At 36.9% G+C, this 18325-nt stretch overlaps 3 protein-coding genes and 1 pseudogene across 3 annotated transcripts; all 4 read right to left on the bottom strand.

Annotated features, from left to right (window-relative positions):
* Positions 1 to 7348: 7348 nt before the first annotated feature.
* Positions 7349 to 9014, bottom strand: LOC120196140 (60S ribosomal protein L30-like). Its single transcript, XM_039198018.1, has 5 exons — positions 8899 to 9014; positions 8680 to 8785; positions 8256 to 8357; positions 7691 to 7759; positions 7349 to 7597 (listed from the first exon to the last, which is right to left on the bottom strand). Exons 1-5 carry the CDS (start codon positions 8917 to 8919, stop codon positions 7557 to 7559), a joined length of 339 nt encoding a protein of 112 aa, XP_039053949.1. The 5' UTR covers positions 8920 to 9014; the 3' UTR covers positions 7349 to 7556.
* Positions 9015 to 11145: 2131 nt separating this feature from the next.
* On the bottom strand, positions 11146 to 14509 carry LOC120196157 (annotated as a pseudogene).
* A 217-nt stretch (positions 14510 to 14726) lies between these two features.
* LOC120196143 (L-ascorbate peroxidase 1, cytosolic-like) lies at positions 14727 to 16862 on the bottom strand. The gene is made up of 10 exons (XM_039198020.1): positions 16753 to 16862; positions 16527 to 16650; positions 16259 to 16433; positions 16093 to 16158; positions 15709 to 15757; positions 15512 to 15597; positions 15332 to 15411; positions 15128 to 15230; positions 14978 to 15036; positions 14727 to 14898 (listed from the first exon to the last, which is right to left on the bottom strand). The coding sequence occupies exons 2-10, from the start codon at positions 16643 to 16645 to the stop codon at positions 14883 to 14885; spliced, it is 753 nt and encodes a 250-aa protein (XP_039053951.1). The 5' UTR covers positions 16646 to 16650; positions 16753 to 16862; the 3' UTR covers positions 14727 to 14882.
* Positions 16863 to 17384: 522 nt separating this feature from the next.
* On the bottom strand, positions 17385 to 18017 carry LOC120196156. The gene has a single exon (XM_039198030.1). The coding sequence runs from the start codon at positions 18015 to 18017 to the stop codon at positions 17385 to 17387; it is 633 nt and encodes a 210-aa protein (XP_039053961.1).
* Positions 18018 to 18325: the final 308 nt, after the last annotated feature.

Genomic DNA, 18325 nt, shown 5'->3' with positions numbered 1-18325 from the left:
CAGCGTTTCTGTTTCAGAGTGAATGGAGATTAAAGAATTTGGGATTCTCTAAAAACTCTATTAGATTCAACGAATACTTTCCGATATTACATCGACATTTGTTTTACATTTTTTAGGGTGGAGAAATGGTGGTGGATTGGAATAAATGGGTTGTTTAGGTGTCACCTGAAGCTTTTGAGAAAGAGATCTGAAAATGAAATGAAGCAGAGGTAAAAGGAAATCAGAAACACGATGGGTTTTCGCTGATGATGTCTTTTCACCAAAATTTCTTCAATTTTACATTGAAATATATTCAGAATTTATAATTAAATTGTTATAATTAAAAAGTAAAAAAACGAACATATAAGCTTTATTCTCATCTATTCATATAGATTTTTTTTAAAAATTAAATTGAGGGTAAATTACATAAATGATTGCCAAACTTTTAGAAAACATTCCTTTTGATCCCCTAACTTTCAAAACTTGTAATACAATTACTAAATTTTTAATTTGTTTTCAGAAAGGTCCCTGACGTTACCTTCCGTTATCTTCCACTAAACCCTTCTTCTTCTTCTTCTTCTTCTTATTTTTAATGTATTGAGTTACTGCTTTTCAAAAGAATACTAGAATATTCATCTTACTAGGAATACGATGAGCTGCTCGTTATGCAACAGGTTCTTTATACATGAATTGGATGCAGTTACTTCCTCACTAACAACCTAACTAACTGCTAACATACTACTAACAGCTGCTGACTCAGCAAACTGTTACTTACATAGCTTACACAGCTTGTACACGTACATACATACTCATACGTGCATGTATATACCTCTAATATTCCCCCTACATCTTTACCTTCCTTCCTTTATCGCTGCACAACGCACATCTTCTCACGAAATTCTTCAAATGCTTCTTTTGACAACGGTTTGGTGAACCCATCAGCCACTTGATGGGCAGCTAGTACATAATTAACATAGATATGTCCAGCAACCACCTTTTCCCTCACAAAATGCACATCCAATTCTACATGCTTGGATTGTGCATGATATATCGGATTGGCACTCATAGGCACTACACTGGTGTTGTCACACCAAATCACAGATTTTCCTTGCTGTTGAATACCTAAATCGGTTAACAATGTGTTGATCCATGTGACTTCAGCTACAGCATCAACTATACTTTTGTATTATGCTTCCATGGTACTTCTAGATACTGAGCGTTGCTTCTTCGAACTCCACGCAACAAGACATTTGCCTAAGAACACTTCGTAACCCGACACTGACCTTCGATCATCCAGATTAGCACCCCAGTCTGCATCTACAAATACTTAGATCAATATTTTGTTATCAATTGGAGAGAATTGTAACCTATAGTTTACAGTATCTGCTAGGTACGTAAGAATTCTTTTCATTGCAGCAAAGTGTATTACTCGAGGTGCATGCATAAACTGGGCTACTTTACCCACGCTCAAGGACAAGTCAGGCCGAGTGTGACAAAGATATAGAAGTGAACCCACTATACTTCTATATTCACTCGCATCCTCTAACAAATCTCCTTCTTCACGAGATAATTTGCAAGCCAACGTCATAGGCGTAAGGCATGGAGCAGCTGTTTTCATGCCAACTTTTTCCAGTAATTCTAACGCAAACTTCCTCTGACTAAGGACAAACGACTTGTTGGTCCTTAACACTTCAATTCCAAGGAAGTAGCTCAGTGCACCCAAGTCCTTGAGAGAAAATTTACCTTGCAGCATATCAACAACAGTTTTGATCCCATGTGATGACCCTACCATGATCAAAATGTCGTCTACATACACTAACAAATATACTCGATCACTACCGCTGTCTTTAAAGAACAAGGACGAGTCTGCCCGTGATACTTGAAATCATATTCCTAGCAAAACTTCTTTTAACTTAGAATGCCAATTACGAGGTGCCTGTTTTAATCCATATAGGGCCTTTTGCAGTTTGCACACTATGGGGGAACCATCATCAGGCAGCTGCTCGAAGTAAGGGGGTTGTTGCATACATCCTCCTTAAGATCTCTGTTGAGGAAGACATTGTTTATGTCTATGTGTCGTTGCTCTCATGCATTAGACACTACCATGGTGAAAATGACATTTACTATGGTAAATTTAACCACTGGACTGAAGGTATCACAGAAGTCATGTCCAGGGACTTGTGTGAATCCCTTAGCCACTAACCGAGCCTTGTACCGAAAGATTGAGCCATCAGGATTATGTTTAAGTTTAAACAGCCACTTGCAGTTCGTCCAGGTGGAAGTTTAACTAGTGACCACGTCTCATTCTTTTGTAAGGCATTAATTTCAGCTTGAACATCATTCCTTCATTCTGAAGACTGCATTGCTCCCTTTATACTTGTAGGTATTGTATTGTCAAAGTGACTTGAGAATGTCTTTGGTTTAAAAACACCGCATTTTCTCCTTGTCAACATCGGGTGAACATTCTGCAGCGGATATATTTCAACTGGTTCACTGGGTTCCTGCACTTCTGCTTGTCCATAGCTGCTTGTATTATCGGGGGGTTTTGCAATATCTTCTTCTTGAACATTCTCTACTCCATTATCAGCATGCTGTTCAATGTGTCCACTGCTGCTAACCTGTAAGTCAGCACTATTCCCTACGTGAAAACCATCCTCTCCATGTGTATTAACATTCTCCTCATAAGCTGATGACGTACTCCTCAGGGACTCACTAATATTCTGATTGTTGTTACCTTGCACATTCTGAAGTAGTCTGATATTCGAAAAAATATCAAGGTATTGGGGGCAATACATGTTTTTATCAGAATCGATTGGGGAGCTGGATTTTTCTTTAAAAGGGAATGCCCATTTATTGAACACCGCATGCCTCTATATGTATATACGACCATATCGGGCTAGACATTGATACCCTTTATGTTGTGGACTCACACCCAAGTATGTGCAGGGCTGAGATCGAAAGTCGAGCTTGTACTTCTGAAACGGTTGAAGGTGGGGAAAACATAGATAGCCAAAGACTTTGAGCATTTTGTAATCGGGTTGCTTACCATACAATTTCTCAAAGGGAGAGACTCCTTGAAGAACTTTAGTTGGAAGTTTGTTGATAAGACTGACGGCAGTAACCATAGCATATGACCAAAACTTTATGGGCATTGAGGCTTGAGACAACAACACAAGGGCCAATTCAACTAGGTGGCGATGTCTCCTCTCAACCTTGCCATTCTGCTCAGACGTATGCGGGCATGTTAACCTGTGAACAACGCCAGCCTTGGCTAAAACATCAGTGAAGGACCAAAACTCCCTACCCTAGTCGCTTTGGACTGCTTTGATGGACATCCCAAATTGTGTGTGTATCATTTTGTAAAATAACTGAAAGGCTACAACAGCTTGGGATTTTGCACGAAGTAGATAAAGCCATGTGTGCCGAGTATAAGCATCAACAAATGATATGTAATAGCGAAAACCATTTGAAGAAATATGAGGAGGCCCTCACAAATTGGTATGTACAAGTTGAAAAGGAGAATTGTATTCAGCAACAGATTGAACAAACGACAGTTTGTGACTTTTACCTACATGACATGCATCACAAGTTTTATTTACATCAAAAGAGAGCTTTATATCAACAACCTTTGTTATTTTGTTGAGAGTGTCAAACGAGGGGTGACCTAGTCGCCTGTGCCATAACTCAGCAGCTGGCATAGAATTTGAAGCTATATTGATATCACATTTGATTTCTGTACAGACTTTCTCAAAGATGTACAACCCATCAACTTCTTCACCGCTCAATAGAACATGTCCAATCGCTTCATCACGAACATAGCATTTTTTTGCATGGAATTCAAGGAATACACTATTATCCCTAGCAATCTTAGAGACCGAGAGAATGTTTTTGGTTATTTGCGGGATATGTAAGAGATCGTTTAACAACAGTACACAATAAGTAGTAGATAAAGCAGCTTTGCCAATGCTATCAATACCAAGATCTACTCCATTACCAACCGTAAGCTTACCTGGCCCAAGGAATTCTGACTGATTTATCATATTAGACGCATCAGGAGTAACGTGGTGCGTAGCCCCCGAGTCCACCACCCATCGATCGACTGCTGTAGTAACCATATTTGCCTGAGGTTGTATGCTAGAAGAATGACCATCCACACACGCTTTAGAGCTTTTTTCACAACTTGAACTAGTTTTCCCAGAATTATAACGCAAGTTCCCTGAGCCTTCTTTGGTTGAACCATAACTATCAGTTGCTACACAACTGAATCGTTCATCATATCTATGCCAGCATCGATCGACTAAATGACTAAGTTTGCCACAGAGTTGGCATTGTAATTTGGTTTGCCCACGCCCCCTGCCATAGCTGCTCGTACCAGATCCATTCGCAGACTGTCTTGGCTTGTAATCTTGGCGATTAGAAGCATTGAAGTGCCCTCGATCTGTACTGCCCTGAGCTAGATTTGTACTCACTAGCAGTAAATCAGTTTGTTCATCAAAACCTGCTAGTTGTGACTCAACATCTATTAGCATTGTATAAATGCTATCTAACGACAAAGTTTCTTTCATGGTCGTTATAATCGCCATGAATGGTTGGTATTCACGAGGCAACCCTTTCAAGATCGTAACAATATGTTTAATATGGGAGATAGCACTCCCACAAGAGGCAAGTGCATCACACACCTCTTTCACTCGTGTAAGATAAATGTGCATGCTATCCCCGCCTTTCTTCAACGAGTGAAGCTTATAATGCAGGTTCATCAACGTTGTTGTCGACCTGTTTGCAAAGAACTACAGCACTGTTTGCCAAATTGCTGCAGCGGTTTCTGCTCCCACGAACTGAGGAAGAAGGTGAGGGCTGATGGTCGAAATCAACCAAGAAGCAACATCACTATCTTGTGCAACAAACTCTTCATAGCAAGACTCTGGTGGGGACAGCATGACTCCGGTTAGAAGGCGTTCAAGGCGATGACTCCGAATCGTTAATAAAATCTATTGCTTCCATAGCAAGAAGTTGGTCTCATCCAATACGATGCTAACCTTCTTGTTGGAGAAATTCTTCGAACCTCCAATCGTAGGATCCATAGTAATACGATTTGTACGAATAGTGGAAGGAAAACTCTTCAAGAATTACCCAGAACTGCCGGCGATTGATACCATATTGAGTTACTACTTTTCAAAAGAATACTAGAATATTCATCTTACTAGGAATACGATGAGCTGCTTGTTATGTAGCAGGTTCTTTATACATGAATTGGATGCAATTACTTCCTCACTAACATCCTAACTAACTGCTAACAGCTGCTGACTCAGCAAACTGTTACTTACACAACTTACACAGCTTGCACACATACATACATACTCATACGTGCATGTATATACCTCTAATTTAATGCATTAAGGAAAACGAAGAGCCGAAAATAAATGAGAAGTCTACAAGATCATCTATATAACTTCGATAATCAAATTCAATGTAGGATGGATTCGATAAAACTATAAACATAAAACAAAAATACTAAAACATAAAGATACTCACGCGGATTGAGCAAGCGATATATTCGGGTTTCTCTTGGTAGTCTATCCTTGAAAAGGCTAAAATAACGACTCCAGCAAGCTATGGAACGACACCAATGAAGAAACCAATTATAAACCTTCAAAGCAGCATATTTCTCTTATTAAACAAGAAAATTTTCATGGGAGTATGAGACCTTCATCTAGGACCCTTAAAATAAAGAAAACGTCGTAAACTTACAAGAACCATCTGACGCAAAGGCCTTAGCACGGTAGCTCATCTCTTACTGGTCTTTCATCAACAACATCATACCCTGACATAAATGATATCATGGGAGTAACCACAGGTAGAATAAGAAACTTTTGACAACAAAATACAGGCTGAATCGGAAGAACAGTCATTTTAGATCATGTAAATTGTTGTCAACACGATTATATACAAGAAACCAAACTTGAATCACACGATGGGCAAATCATACACTGAATCTAGTTATACATATCCATGAAGCAAATCAGTCTAACTCTTCGCACAAAATTTAGCAACCTAAACTTTTCATTACATACGACAGTTGATATAAGCAAGTTTTCAATGATCAGAGATGAATTGTTTATATTACATATATATTTATTATAGCAAAAGTTTTAAGTTTTCCTACCCCTATTCAGGTCACCCTTAAAACAAAAACTACATTCATCAGAAAACCAAATCGAAATAATATTGCTAATGTATCTATGCATTTATTTCACTTCTTCCTCTTCTATAGAGCTCTTTGTATTTAGACAAATTTTCATCCAAAACTTGGATCGTTCATATTAAAGAACATCGTTATCCTTCCATCAAACAAAAACTCAAATATAAACATTCTTCATTTCAATTAAATAATCAAAAAGAAAGTTTTTTTTAAATAATTGTAGAATACCCGGCACGGTCTGTGGTAATATTGAGGACTAGGGATAGAGGGAGTTGGAGAAGGCTAAGGCAACCCCATTGAGCCACGGTGCTATTGCGGACGTTGAGGGCGTGGAGGAGGGTAGTTAGCAACTCCTTGGAATGTTCCATATTGGTTTTGCTGCTGCTGATCTCCACTTGAACCTATGTTTCTTCATCATTCATTTCTAATTATCTGATTTTTTTTTCTTTGGGAAAGTTTTGATTATCGAAGTTAAAGAGAAGTTTAATGTTTTTGGTGTTTCTTTAATGCATTAAAGGGTTAATTTCGTATAAAACTAACAAGAGATAACGTCAGAACCTTTCTAAAAACTAATTAAAAGTTTAGTGATTATAATACAAATTTTAAAAGTTAGGTGACCAAAATGCAAGTAATTTAAAATTCTTGTGACCATTTATGTAGATTATCCTTAAATTTATGTATCAATGAACTTTACCATTTTCTTTTCCGCTTCTTAAGTTCTTTTACTGTTTTGTTTTTTCTTTCAAATCCTTAAAACTTTTCTTCTTCAAAAATATGATTTTTCTTTAGTTTATTTTATGAACTGTTACAAAATTTTGACTATACTTTACTTGTATGTGCATTTTTATTTTGTACTGTAAATTAATATACAATAAAATTAAATAATATCTTAATTTCTGTTGTATATATTCATAATTTGACATTTAATTTTTTAAATTAATATTTCAATTTTTTAAACATGACAAATTATTTAAAATCAAATGCATATAATATATATTAAATATGAAAAGTTATTAAAAAAAAGAAACGTTAAAAGAACTTCCTAATTTTTTTCAAATTTAATAGATATAATATCATTCTTAAATGTTAATTATGTAATGTGAATTTTTTAATAAAAAAATAAACTTCTTAGTCTCTCTAAAGCAGCATTAAGAATTTACTAAAAAAATATATGAAAAGAGATGATTTTTAACGAAATCCACTCAAAAAATACTAATACATGGGGCTATAACATCACTGTCCCATAGATAAAACACAACAAAGAAAGATCTGAATTTCAGAACAAGTTCTCTTCAACATCCATCAACAATGTTTCCAGATACCCAAAAATAGAAACTATCAGAAGAAAACCTAGGAAGATAAGTTTCCTCCCGATAGCTTAGTGATTGCCGGGCATACTCTTTATGATATCAGAGTCACCTGAAAAACATAAACAATAGTTACTGCGATCAGAACTTTATAAAGATGTATAATAGTTAAATACAAAACTGTAATCAGAGCTCTTATATATACCAGGATCAACAATGCTAAGGCAGCACACTCTGAAATATTTTCCGCAAGCAGTGCCCAAGTCTACATTGTCTGCCAGAAAAAAAAAACCCATCATTTACTCATATTAGGAATACTCTTTAAAACCAGTGTTGAATTACTAGAAAACTTCAAACAGCAAAGTTATCACTCCATTGTCCATTGGTTCACCAACCACCATTACATATGAAACATGAGAATATGAGATCGATGATTATGGTAGTTAAGATATTACAGAGATAAAGAAAATAAATAATGGACCACATCAATCACTTCATTAAGGGCTTTGATTATGGAAAGAACATATGAATCAAGTTTATGTTATTAAATATTCAGAGGTGCGTGTCACACAGATGTGTCTAACACGGATGAAGTTTATTGATAATTTTATTGATGCTGGAGTAACATAGCTGAACTAATAAGCTAATCTTATTGATAATCTGCTTTGTTCAATGTGATATAGAAATTAATCCAACATACGAGTACTCAAGTCATGGCACAAATAAGTATTAAAGTATGTAGCAAGAGCAAGATTGGTTAAGGAACATACTTCCATTGTAGTGGTGAACTCCAACCTTGCACAACATGGCATAATACTCGATCTCCGACTTCCTAAGAGGAGGGCAGTTGTTGGCAATAATAATCAACTTACCTATAAAACATTAGAATTTATATATGAATATCAGTCTTCCAATGCTGAATCGATCAACATTAGATCGGCATCAGAAATGCAACAATCCTATATAAAACAAATTCTACAAAAAAAAAACCTCATGCCCTTATCCTAGTTAAACACTATTGTAATCAAGATGAAATTCATTCAACTTCAATCCGCCATCCAAAACAATAAATTTAGAAGGGTACCATAATTTTCATCTAAACTGAGGAACTTAAAACGCCAGAAATAGTCAATCATGAATCATATAGCTCGAAAATTTTGAAATCTTAAATCAATGTGCAGAATTATCCAATACCTTTGGAGCTTCTGAGAGATTTGAGGACGGTTTTATAACCCAAAGTGTATTTCCCACTCTTCATAACGAGAGCCAATCTGTTGTTAATGCTCTCATGAGTCTTTTTCTGCATTTCATCGAACACACCCCAGTATATCCATTAACTAACACATTTTCAGAAAATTACTAATGAATACGTGTAGAAAATTCAAAAGAAACAAAATGGGAATGCGATCTTACGGTCTTCTTGGCGGCAACCATTTTCGTTGAAGGAAGAGCTTCGGTGAAATTGGGGGGGGGGGGGAGCTACAAATGGTTCACCACCAAGGGAAGAAACCCTAAAACCTAAACAAACATATCGATGCCTGAGTTAAGGTTTTTAGAGTTGGGCCAACCCGAAATTACCTTTTATGGCCCAAAATCATTTTCAACTAAAAATTAAAGAGATAAAATCTATACATACTTTTGAATTTTGAATTTTTTTATCTTCAGTCGTTCTCTTAAAATTTTAATTTTTTTATATTTTAAATATTTTATTTTTTAAATTTTAGAAATTCACTTATTATAATATTTATAAATTAAATTTTCTGGTCGTAGGTAATTAGTATGCCTCCTAATATTTCGAAATCTAGAATTTAAGATTTTGAGCGGAAAACTCGATTAAACAACGCCACTCGAGGATCACATGGATTGTCTTATACTTCCCCTACCATTTGCCAAAGGTCCTACCATCTTGCAATCCCATTATGATTTCAAGAAGTAATAGATATTTAGCTACATACCCAAACAGTTGAAGTAGAGGAAAGCATTTGCCAAAAATGAAGACATTTTCTATCATTAGCAATAGCACAGAGAATGCATTAAGAAAATGGGTTTTTTCTTCGAGCGATTCCATTCCAGCCAATCAGCCATAGGTTTGTTGGTGGCTTTTCAAAATGGTTAATGAAAATCCCCATATCTCTCTTCCATCTTTGTTCATTTTGACACTAGGATGGTGCATCAACACAACACTTTCCAGATTTGGAGTGCAAACTATATGATTGATATGCAAAAAAAAAAAAAAAAACGCGTACAAATCAACTTTCTTCCAAATTAGGAAAACGTGTCATTCAAAGAAATCGTAGTCTCTTTGAGATTTTTTATTTTTTTTATACAAAAAGACAATTTGATGAATAATTGGAACAGTGGATTATTCATCTTTCTCCTTTTTGGAAGACGTAACATCACCGAAGAATAGAAGGGTATTTGGCTCCACATATATCTTTCTAATCTCTTAAACTCAATCTTCCAATATCCTATGATTTGACACTATCGATGGATGTATTTTCCCTCCTAAAATTTGAATTTGATTAGTTATTTATTTTATTAATTGTGTACATCTTAAAATTTTGCTTTTGTCTTATCTATATAAAAATTTGAATTATTAATATATATGTATCAATTGTAAAAAAAAATTTAGATCTACTGATTGATCACGTGGCCTGTTCCTACTCGTTGTAGCGGTGTTAGAGGCCTGCGCAATGCGGAAAATAAGAAACAATCAAACAGGGCTATGGATATGGATGAGGATAGTTGGTCCACCACTATAATTGAACCTGTAGGTACTTCGAAATTGAGACCAAAGTGACGATCCATTGATAGAGTTTGGGTCAACTGTTATGGTGGAATGGACTGACATTGGGGTTTCAATAAGTACACCACTTGACCATAGTGCCCAAAGTCTTATCATAGTTTTGAGATCTACTTGTAGTAAACTGCATAACTTCCACGGTCTTGCCATTGATCCATCTGAACCAATGTCTCTTTCGGTTATCATCGCTGCTCGGTTTAAAACCCAAGTCAAAAAATATATATTTCAACTTGATTTGAATGTCATTTCTTAACTAAGCCATGGTTTACTTGTTCATATGAATATATATATATATATATGTTCTTTTGCTGCTAATGATGTCAACTTCTCGAGGGGTTGACCGGAGGACATGTCATTGGTCTCACCATCATATTAAATGTCATGCATCTAAATGATTACAACTTAAACGACCCAAGTTTCACGTGTGATGTGAACAACATAAAGTGGGTAATCATATTTCTTATGCATTTGGAAGTTAATAGTTTTTACTCGAGACTCCGTTTTGCTCTTTCAAACGTCAATCATTTTTGTTCCACTCTGTTCATGGTAATAATCTTCACAACCTTCCTTTTCCTTACACCAGCCATGACAGCAAGAAGCGGACTCGTAAATGATCTCCCTCAAGGCTGCTCAGGTCGATAGAATCGATATCCGGCCAAGAATATGGCTAAAGAAATGAAGTTAGTAAGAAAACATATGGCGAAACCAAGAGACCAGCTAATGATTTCCACAAAGATAATTGCAGGGGAACCTATCATGGAAGCTGCAGAAACAGTGAAATAGAACCAATTCAAGAGAGTTCCTTTCGATATTATTGAAATCTTGAAAAAAAATGGACATTAAGCTTTCCAGCTTTGTTTATTCAGCAAATTTACATTTCAATATTATTACACTTATATAACATGCCACACACTAAAAAGTAGATAAAATTCAGCGCCCCTTGTTTAACTAAGATCCAATACAAGTTATCTAGCCTCCCACTGTTTATATTTTCGGGCAACCATTCTGTAACATTCCTGATTAGGTCAATCAGACGTGTACTGACATAGAAGGCAATGCCGACGACTAAAGAAACCATGGCTGTGGCCGTGCTTCGCAACGAGGCTGGGAATTCTTAGTAATACAACGCAACTTGTCCCGGAAAATGAAGTGCGTCACCAATGCCAACCACGAGTTGCGGAAATAGCCACCAGACTTGCATAGGCACTATGACACCAGGGCGTGCCTCGAGGTTGTTATCATGGACTGTTCTGAGCCGTTTTGACTCCACCATTGCTGAAATCGCCATGCTTAGAACATTGATCACGTGGCCTAATCTTATTCGTTGTAGTGGCGTCAGAGGCCTGCCGGTCAGCTTCTTCCATGCGGGAAATAAGAAACGATCAAACAGGGCTATGAATATGGATGAAGATATTAGAACCACCACTATAATAGATGCTGCAGGGATGTTGAATCTGGAACCGAGTTGTCGATCCATTGATAGAGCTTGGATCACTGTTATGTTGGATTGGATTGCTATCGGGGTTGTAAGAAATATACCGCTTGACCATATTGGAAAAAGTTTTATCAGAGTTTTCAGATCCTCTACTTGTTGTAAACTGCATAGCTTCCATGGTCTGGCTATTGATCCATCTGAATCAATGTCTCCTTTGTTTTAATAGCTGCTCGGTTCAAAAACCTAAATCAGAAGAGAACACGTTTCAACTCGATTCGAATTCCATGCTTGTTAAATGATTACAACTTAAAAGACCCAAGGTTGAAATCTCAACGTGTGATGTGAAGAGCATAAAGTGGACCATTATGAAGAACCCTCCTTACCTATATTGATGTTACACTTGAAAGTTAAAAAAGATGACATTTTTAAGGCAATATGTACTAAATCATCATGAAGAACCTTCCTACACTATACAAGGCAATATGTACTAAAGTTAGAAAGTTTTTACTTGAAACTCTGTTTTGGAGTTGCGGCAAGACCTTGTTCGTTCCACACTGTTCATGGTAATAATCTTCATTTCTTGATGACAACTCGACCTTGCTTTTCCTTACAGCAGCAATCAAAACACGAAGCAGAGCCGTAAACGGACTCCCTCGAGGCTCATCTTGTCTATAGAATCGACATCCGGCCAAGAAAACGGCCAAAGCAACGATGTTAGCTGCAAAACATATGGCATACCCAAGAGCCCAGCTAAGGCTGTCCTCAACATAGACAACCGCAGTGGAACTTATTATGCAAGATGCAAAAACAGTGAAGAAGAACCAATTGAAGAAAGTTTCTTTATCTTTAGGCATATCGAGTTGATTTGCTCCCATTGTGGCGAGTGTATATTGACTCCCTCCCAGCCCTACAGACGCCATTGTTATACTTAAATATATAACAGCATACTGTAGTTTTGATGGAGTTCTGCACAAGCTTGAACCGGTCTCACATGGTGGAGGTCCAAGAGAGCTTAGTTTTGCTGTTAAAGTCAGCAAAATGATCCCCTGGGAAAAGCTTAAAACTTGATCAATGAAGTTACTTAAAACCAGAAAAGAATGGAACATAAGAAGACCAGTATACCAGTGTGGAGATAAAGCTAGAAATTGCAACAGGGAAAATTCCCTAGAATGAATCAGCAATGATTGCTCCAAGGATCGGAATCAAGTTTATACAACCATGAACAACGTTGGAAATTTGAGTGGCATTAATGCTCTCCAAGTTGAATTCCTCGACCAGATAGACGATAAGGTTCGCCAACCATCCGAAACCAGACAACATCACTCCCGACACCGTCCCTGCTTAGTGCATCTCCAAACAAAACACAAAGGTTAGTCCCAACCTGTAACATACCGTTTGAAGTCGAAGAACAAAACGCACACAATATCTAACATATTCGACAGTCACACCCGAGTCGAGAGAGAGAGAGAGAGTCCTGTAATGAAGAATAAGGTTATGAAACCACCATTTTTTGTCATGGAAGGTGACATTTTAGCTTCGATATCAGCAGGGACCACCATAGACTGAGTGGTTTCTGCCATCAATGGCTGTTGTTGAAGAGTTTGTTATGTGGCATTCAGTTTATAGGCAGAGAAATGGTGGTGTGTTATCATATCCTTTGAATGTGGTGGCTCACAAACTGCCTGTGCTTGTGTCTCCCTCTTAGCATCAAGGCCAAACGATAAGGTAGCAGCCTGCAGCAGATAAAAGCATTAAACAAAATATAAACGAATTAAAATTTGGCTGTGGGATCAGTTTCCTCCAATAATCAGTAAAAGCCGACGCTGCCAAGTAATTGCCACCCACGGACACAACAGTTGAATATTTCCTATGTTAGTCCTATTCTTTTTCTTTTAGCTGTTAAATATTTCCTACAACAGTTAAATATTTTGAATAAAATCAAAATAAAAAGTTTCAGAGGGCTAAAACAAAAGTTTAGCCTAAAGTAATACAAATATAAAAAGAAAAGGACCCGCCTGTCGCAGCCTTCACTCTATACTCCGTTGTATGTGAGAATCTTTATTTATTTATTTGGACATTGAAAATGAGATCGTGAAGTTTTATTTAGATAAATAACTTTGTTTTGTCTCATGCTTGCCTAAGTTTCTGCCTTTCTTTTCTTTATTTGGTAATTCACGTCCAATTTCTCTATTATTTAAAGAAAAATATCAATTTATTAAATAAGAATAACTAAAAAATTTATCATAAAATCCATTTTATTATCCAAATAAAATTATATAAAATTGTCAACTCGAAGGTCGATATCGTGACCTTATTGATGGTCCAACGACCTATCACTTGATGCAATAAGCGTGTCATCAACTTCAGAAAGATAAGTTTATCTATCACCAACTAACAATGAATAAAAATCTTGATCCTGTATATTAAAAACATGTGGAATAAAAGGTGTAAAATTTATGCTGTAGATTTATATTTAGTGTATTAATAGTGTGTAAATTATAAATTATTAGTTGTGTAACTGTTATATGTTAACAAATTAATTGTTTATATTTTATTTTTTTAAAATTGTATATAAAAATATGTTTTTATATTATTTCTTCTAATTTAATTTTTTTATTAAAATAATGTCACAAATTAATTCGTTATCAACTTAATTTGGAAGAGACGAATACACCCTTGAGGGAAAAGGCCCCACTTGAGTCGAACCAAAAGTCTGGAAAATAGAGAGGCAGAAATGACAAAAGATCACCCACAACCAACACAACATGTAACCGTTTTTGGTGCATTGTAATCTGAAGTCGGAGCATTCAAATATCATAGACAGAACAGAATTATCAAGAAGGAAACGAATCGGTAATAGCATGCTGAGAGGTCACGTAGCTGCAGTAATGCGGATCATACATAAGCATTATCCAACTAGAAAGCCAAGTTAAAAGGCAAAATGATCCGCTATTTTGGAGGAAATTGTATATTATTTATCGAGAAAATGCTCGAGTTCCATCAGAAATCTCCACAAAATCCATTCAACAAATTAAAACTGCAAATACCCAGATTCTTCAAGCAACAACTGCCTATTAACTAAACTTCTTTGAGATTACAAAACCCAATACATTTTGGAGGCAAAAGTTGTTGGCTTCACCCTGTTCCGCAACCACCAGCTTATGCATCAGCAAATCTGCAAGACGAAATAGAAACCATCAGTTAAAAAGAATAGGAGCGAAGCTGCAGAACATAATTCAAGTAGCAAAAGTTACCCTAGCTCAGAGAGCTTCAGGTGAGCTTCAGCATAGTCGGAGAAGAAGGCATCCTCATCCTGCAAATAGGTGAAAACCATCAATAAATAAACAAAATTTAACTTCTGAACAGCAGATTTATCAACTGAAATGAAGGGAAAAATTACGTACAGCTGCATATTTATCAACCAATGGACGAAAAGCAGGGTCGGAAAGGAGAACTTTGTCCGTTGGTAGCTGAAGAAGGCCTTCCTTCTCCCCAGACAAGAGTTCCCTATAAAAAATGTAACCGAATTAGCATCAAGTTTACAGATTTCAGATTTGTACTCCCAACAAATGAAGAAAAATGCATGACCCGTAAAAGGAGAAACTCACTTGAAGTAAGAGTTGTCAAAGATGAGAGGGTTGGTAGTCCATGGTCCCTCAAATCCAGACCTTTCCTTGTGACACCTTCCCTATATCAAAGACAAAAAAAAACATAAAATCATTAAACGGATACACAAATAACAAACACATCAAGCTCAAAGAAAATATTGGAATTTGAAGTTTATTTACCAGGGTGTGGCCACCAGAAAGAGCTACAATATCCTGGTCACTGAGACCCATTTGAGCACCAAAGACCTGCCTCAAATGATCAGCTCCTGCAAGATATTCATCACAGGGATTAAATTGAAATCATCAACTAAATCAAAGCAATCAATCTTATTCTCAATATAAACAAAGGCAATTCGCAATAAATAGTACACACTAACCCTTGGTAGCATCAGGAAGACGGCCCTCAGGTGGTGGGTGAGGCTTGTCCTGGAATTTTTCACAAAAGGAGTACCAGTATTAACAATGTCAAAGATTAAAAGTTGTTTAAGTTCTTGTTCTAAACGATGGAAACTAACTACAGCTTCTATAAATCTAACCGTTTTGAAATGTGAAAGGGACAATAATTACAAAGGCAATTACCCTCTGCAAATGAAAAACGTACATTTGCTTTCATTGAAATCAGTTGATATAAACTTAAGTTTGCATTCAGGAAACAAGCAAGATCCCGTGGTCAAGCCGTGAACATGTAAAATTGCATTAACGTGTTTCTTAAAATTGACAGTTAAAGAAACAATAACACTGTAGCAGTTGACTTGACTGACCTCTCTTCCGGGGTGGAATGGAATTTCAGGTCCACCAGTAATCCCAACGGCGACGACACCAGCAAGCTACAAATTATCCAAACAAAAAAGGGGGGAACCAAAATCGGTCAAATTACACATAAACCTAATAAATCTGGAGGAAGAAAAGATCGATTAAAACTAAAACCTGATAGAAGTCGGCGTAGGAGAGAATAGGGAGCTGCTCCTTGATCGGCTCGAGAAGTCTGACGGCGATATCAAGGCCGTTGTTAGCACCATGTGCGAGCTCGGTAGGTTGCTTCATGGTTCCAAATGGACCACCGGTCTTAGTCTTGACGTCAAAAGTTCCGGCTGAGTGCCATCTGTCATCCACGATCACCGTCCGATCCATCAACATCATCAATCTCAAAATCAAAACTGCAGATCAGACGACAAATAAAAGAGGAGAAGCTTACGCTAGACGGAGCATGAGTGGGGCACAGTTCTTCTCAGCGATGAGACCTCTGAGCTTCCTCTTAGCCTTTTCAACTGCCTTCTGATATTCCTCGCTCACAGTTGGGTAACACTTCGTCATTTTCTCTGTTTTTTTAACGAAAACAGATTCATATTAACAAAATGAGAAAATTCAAATCAAACACGAAAAATCTCAAAATTTAGATCCGAACCCAAATCGACAATAACCTTCTTGTGCAGTAACAGCTAGAGTAATGAATTGAAAGAAAGATGAAACACCTTTTAAACCACGTAATGGACACGAGCTGAGCACAAGCACACTTTCATGGAAGGGAAAGATATAAAAGAGGGGGAAGGTTCTAATAGATTAATATCAGCCGCTGGATTGAGTTATGATCTTGTGGTTCATGTCTGCTTTAGGAATAACGTCCTTGATCTGGGTTGAATATTCATGTTGTGCCGCTGATTAAAGAAATTAATTGTGCCTGTTTTCATTTTTGAATAAAATCATTGTAGTCAAAATTTTGTCATAACATTTTGGGAGAAAAAAGACCTGCGGAATATCATTAAAATGACAAATTTATCCCTATAAAGATGAAAAATGCTCTCCTTTGTATTTTTCTCAAAATATGTTATGTTTAGGTAAGAAAATATTAAGAATTTAGAAGAATAAGGAAAGGGAATTCAGAATTTTCATTAGATATTTTTTAAGATTTTCCAGTACACTCCATTTTGTTTTATGTTGTACATTGTACTATTTCCGTTACTTCCTCCAATTGCATTGGATTTGCTTACCACCAGATCAGCCTTAGTTAATTCAGTGGGTCAGCTTGCTCTAAGCCCATTTCCTCAACACTAAGTCATGTGTCGTTTTGACTGCACATTCCTTCAACCGGTTCTTTAATCCCCAATTCTTTAATTTCCACCTCTTTTAGCCCTAATTTCATCGTACTCACTTCCAATTCCTTTTCTATCTTCGATTTCTCCGTCCCAACCATGACATTACCCTCCCCAGCAGTAGATCCTTGACCCCAAGGATCAAAATCAGGAAATTGAGACTTCAAGGCGGAATAATCCTCCCAAGTTGCATTCTCCGGTGACAAATTCGACCACTGAATAAGCAACTGAGTCACCGGCCGATTTTGACACTTCACACTCTGTTTGTCAAGAACAATAGCTGGATAAATTTTCAATTGTCCATCATCCCCTACCTCTGGAGGATCGAGAGAGGTAAGCATATTCGACCCAATCTTTTTCTTTAATAAACTCACATGAAAAACTAGGTGAATTTTGGAATGTGGAGGCAACCGAAGTCTGTAAGCAACTAAACCAATTTTTTCAATGATTTTGTAAGGACCAAAATATCTGGCAGAAAGCTTCAAGTTCTTTCTCAGGGCCAATGTAATTTGTCTATACGGTTGTAATTTCAGGTAAACATCATCTCCCACATGGAATTCTCGTTCAGTACGATGTTTATCTGCTTGCTGTTTCATTCGATTCTGAGCTAGCAATAAATTCTCCTTTAAAATTCTATTCAATTATGTTCTGTGTTGCATGATCTCATGAACTGTTTGTACTGGAGTAGTAGTCTGCTGTTGTAATAATGGGGCTTCATAGCCATATAGTGCTTGAAATGGTGTTGTGCCAATGGCAGTGTGGAAATTGGTGTTGTACCACCACTCTGCCTGAGGTAGCCACCTCGCCCATTCTTTTGGCTTCAAAAAATATAGACTGCGTAGGTACTGCTCCAAGCACTGATTAACTCTTTCCGTTTGGCCATCTGTTTCCGGATGGAAGGCAA

The sequence above is a fragment of the Hibiscus syriacus genome, unplaced genomic scaffold (assembly GCF_006381635.1).
Source record: "Hibiscus syriacus cultivar Baekdansim isolate YM2019G1 unplaced genomic scaffold, ASM638163v2 tig00117027_pilon, whole genome shotgun sequence".
Lineage (NCBI taxonomy): Eukaryota > Viridiplantae > Streptophyta > Magnoliopsida > Malvales > Malvaceae > Hibiscus > Hibiscus syriacus.
The sequence above is the reverse complement of the archived record's forward strand: the minus strand, read 5'-3'. Positions and strand labels throughout refer to the sequence as shown.

Coding starts and splice junctions, on each gene's coding strand:
- LOC120196143 (XM_039198020.1), bottom strand. CDS start 16,645: ATGACGAAGTGTTACCCAACTGTGAGCGAGGAATATCAGAAGGCAGTT. Junction 16,434..16,526: donor CCACTCATGCTCCGTCTAGC/GTAAGCTTCTCC, acceptor CGTGGATGACAG/ATGGCACTCAGCCGGAACTT. Junction 15,598..15,708: donor TCTTCCTGATGCTACCAAGG/GTTAGTGTGTAC, acceptor AATATCTTGCAG/GAGCTGATCATTTGAGGCAG.
- LOC120196140 (XM_039198018.1), bottom strand. CDS start 8,919: ATGGTTGCCGCCAAGAAGACC. Junction 7,760..8,255: donor AGTTCACCACTACAATGGAA/GTATGTTCCTTA, acceptor TTTTTCTGGCAG/ACAATGTAGACTTGGGCACT. Junction 7,598..7,690: donor CCTTAGCATTGTTGATCCTG/GTATATATAAGA, acceptor TATGTTTTTCAG/GTGACTCTGATATCATAAAG.
- LOC120196156 (XM_039198030.1), bottom strand. CDS start 18,017: ATGAAACAGCAAGCAGATAAACATCGTACTGAACGAGAATTCCATGTG.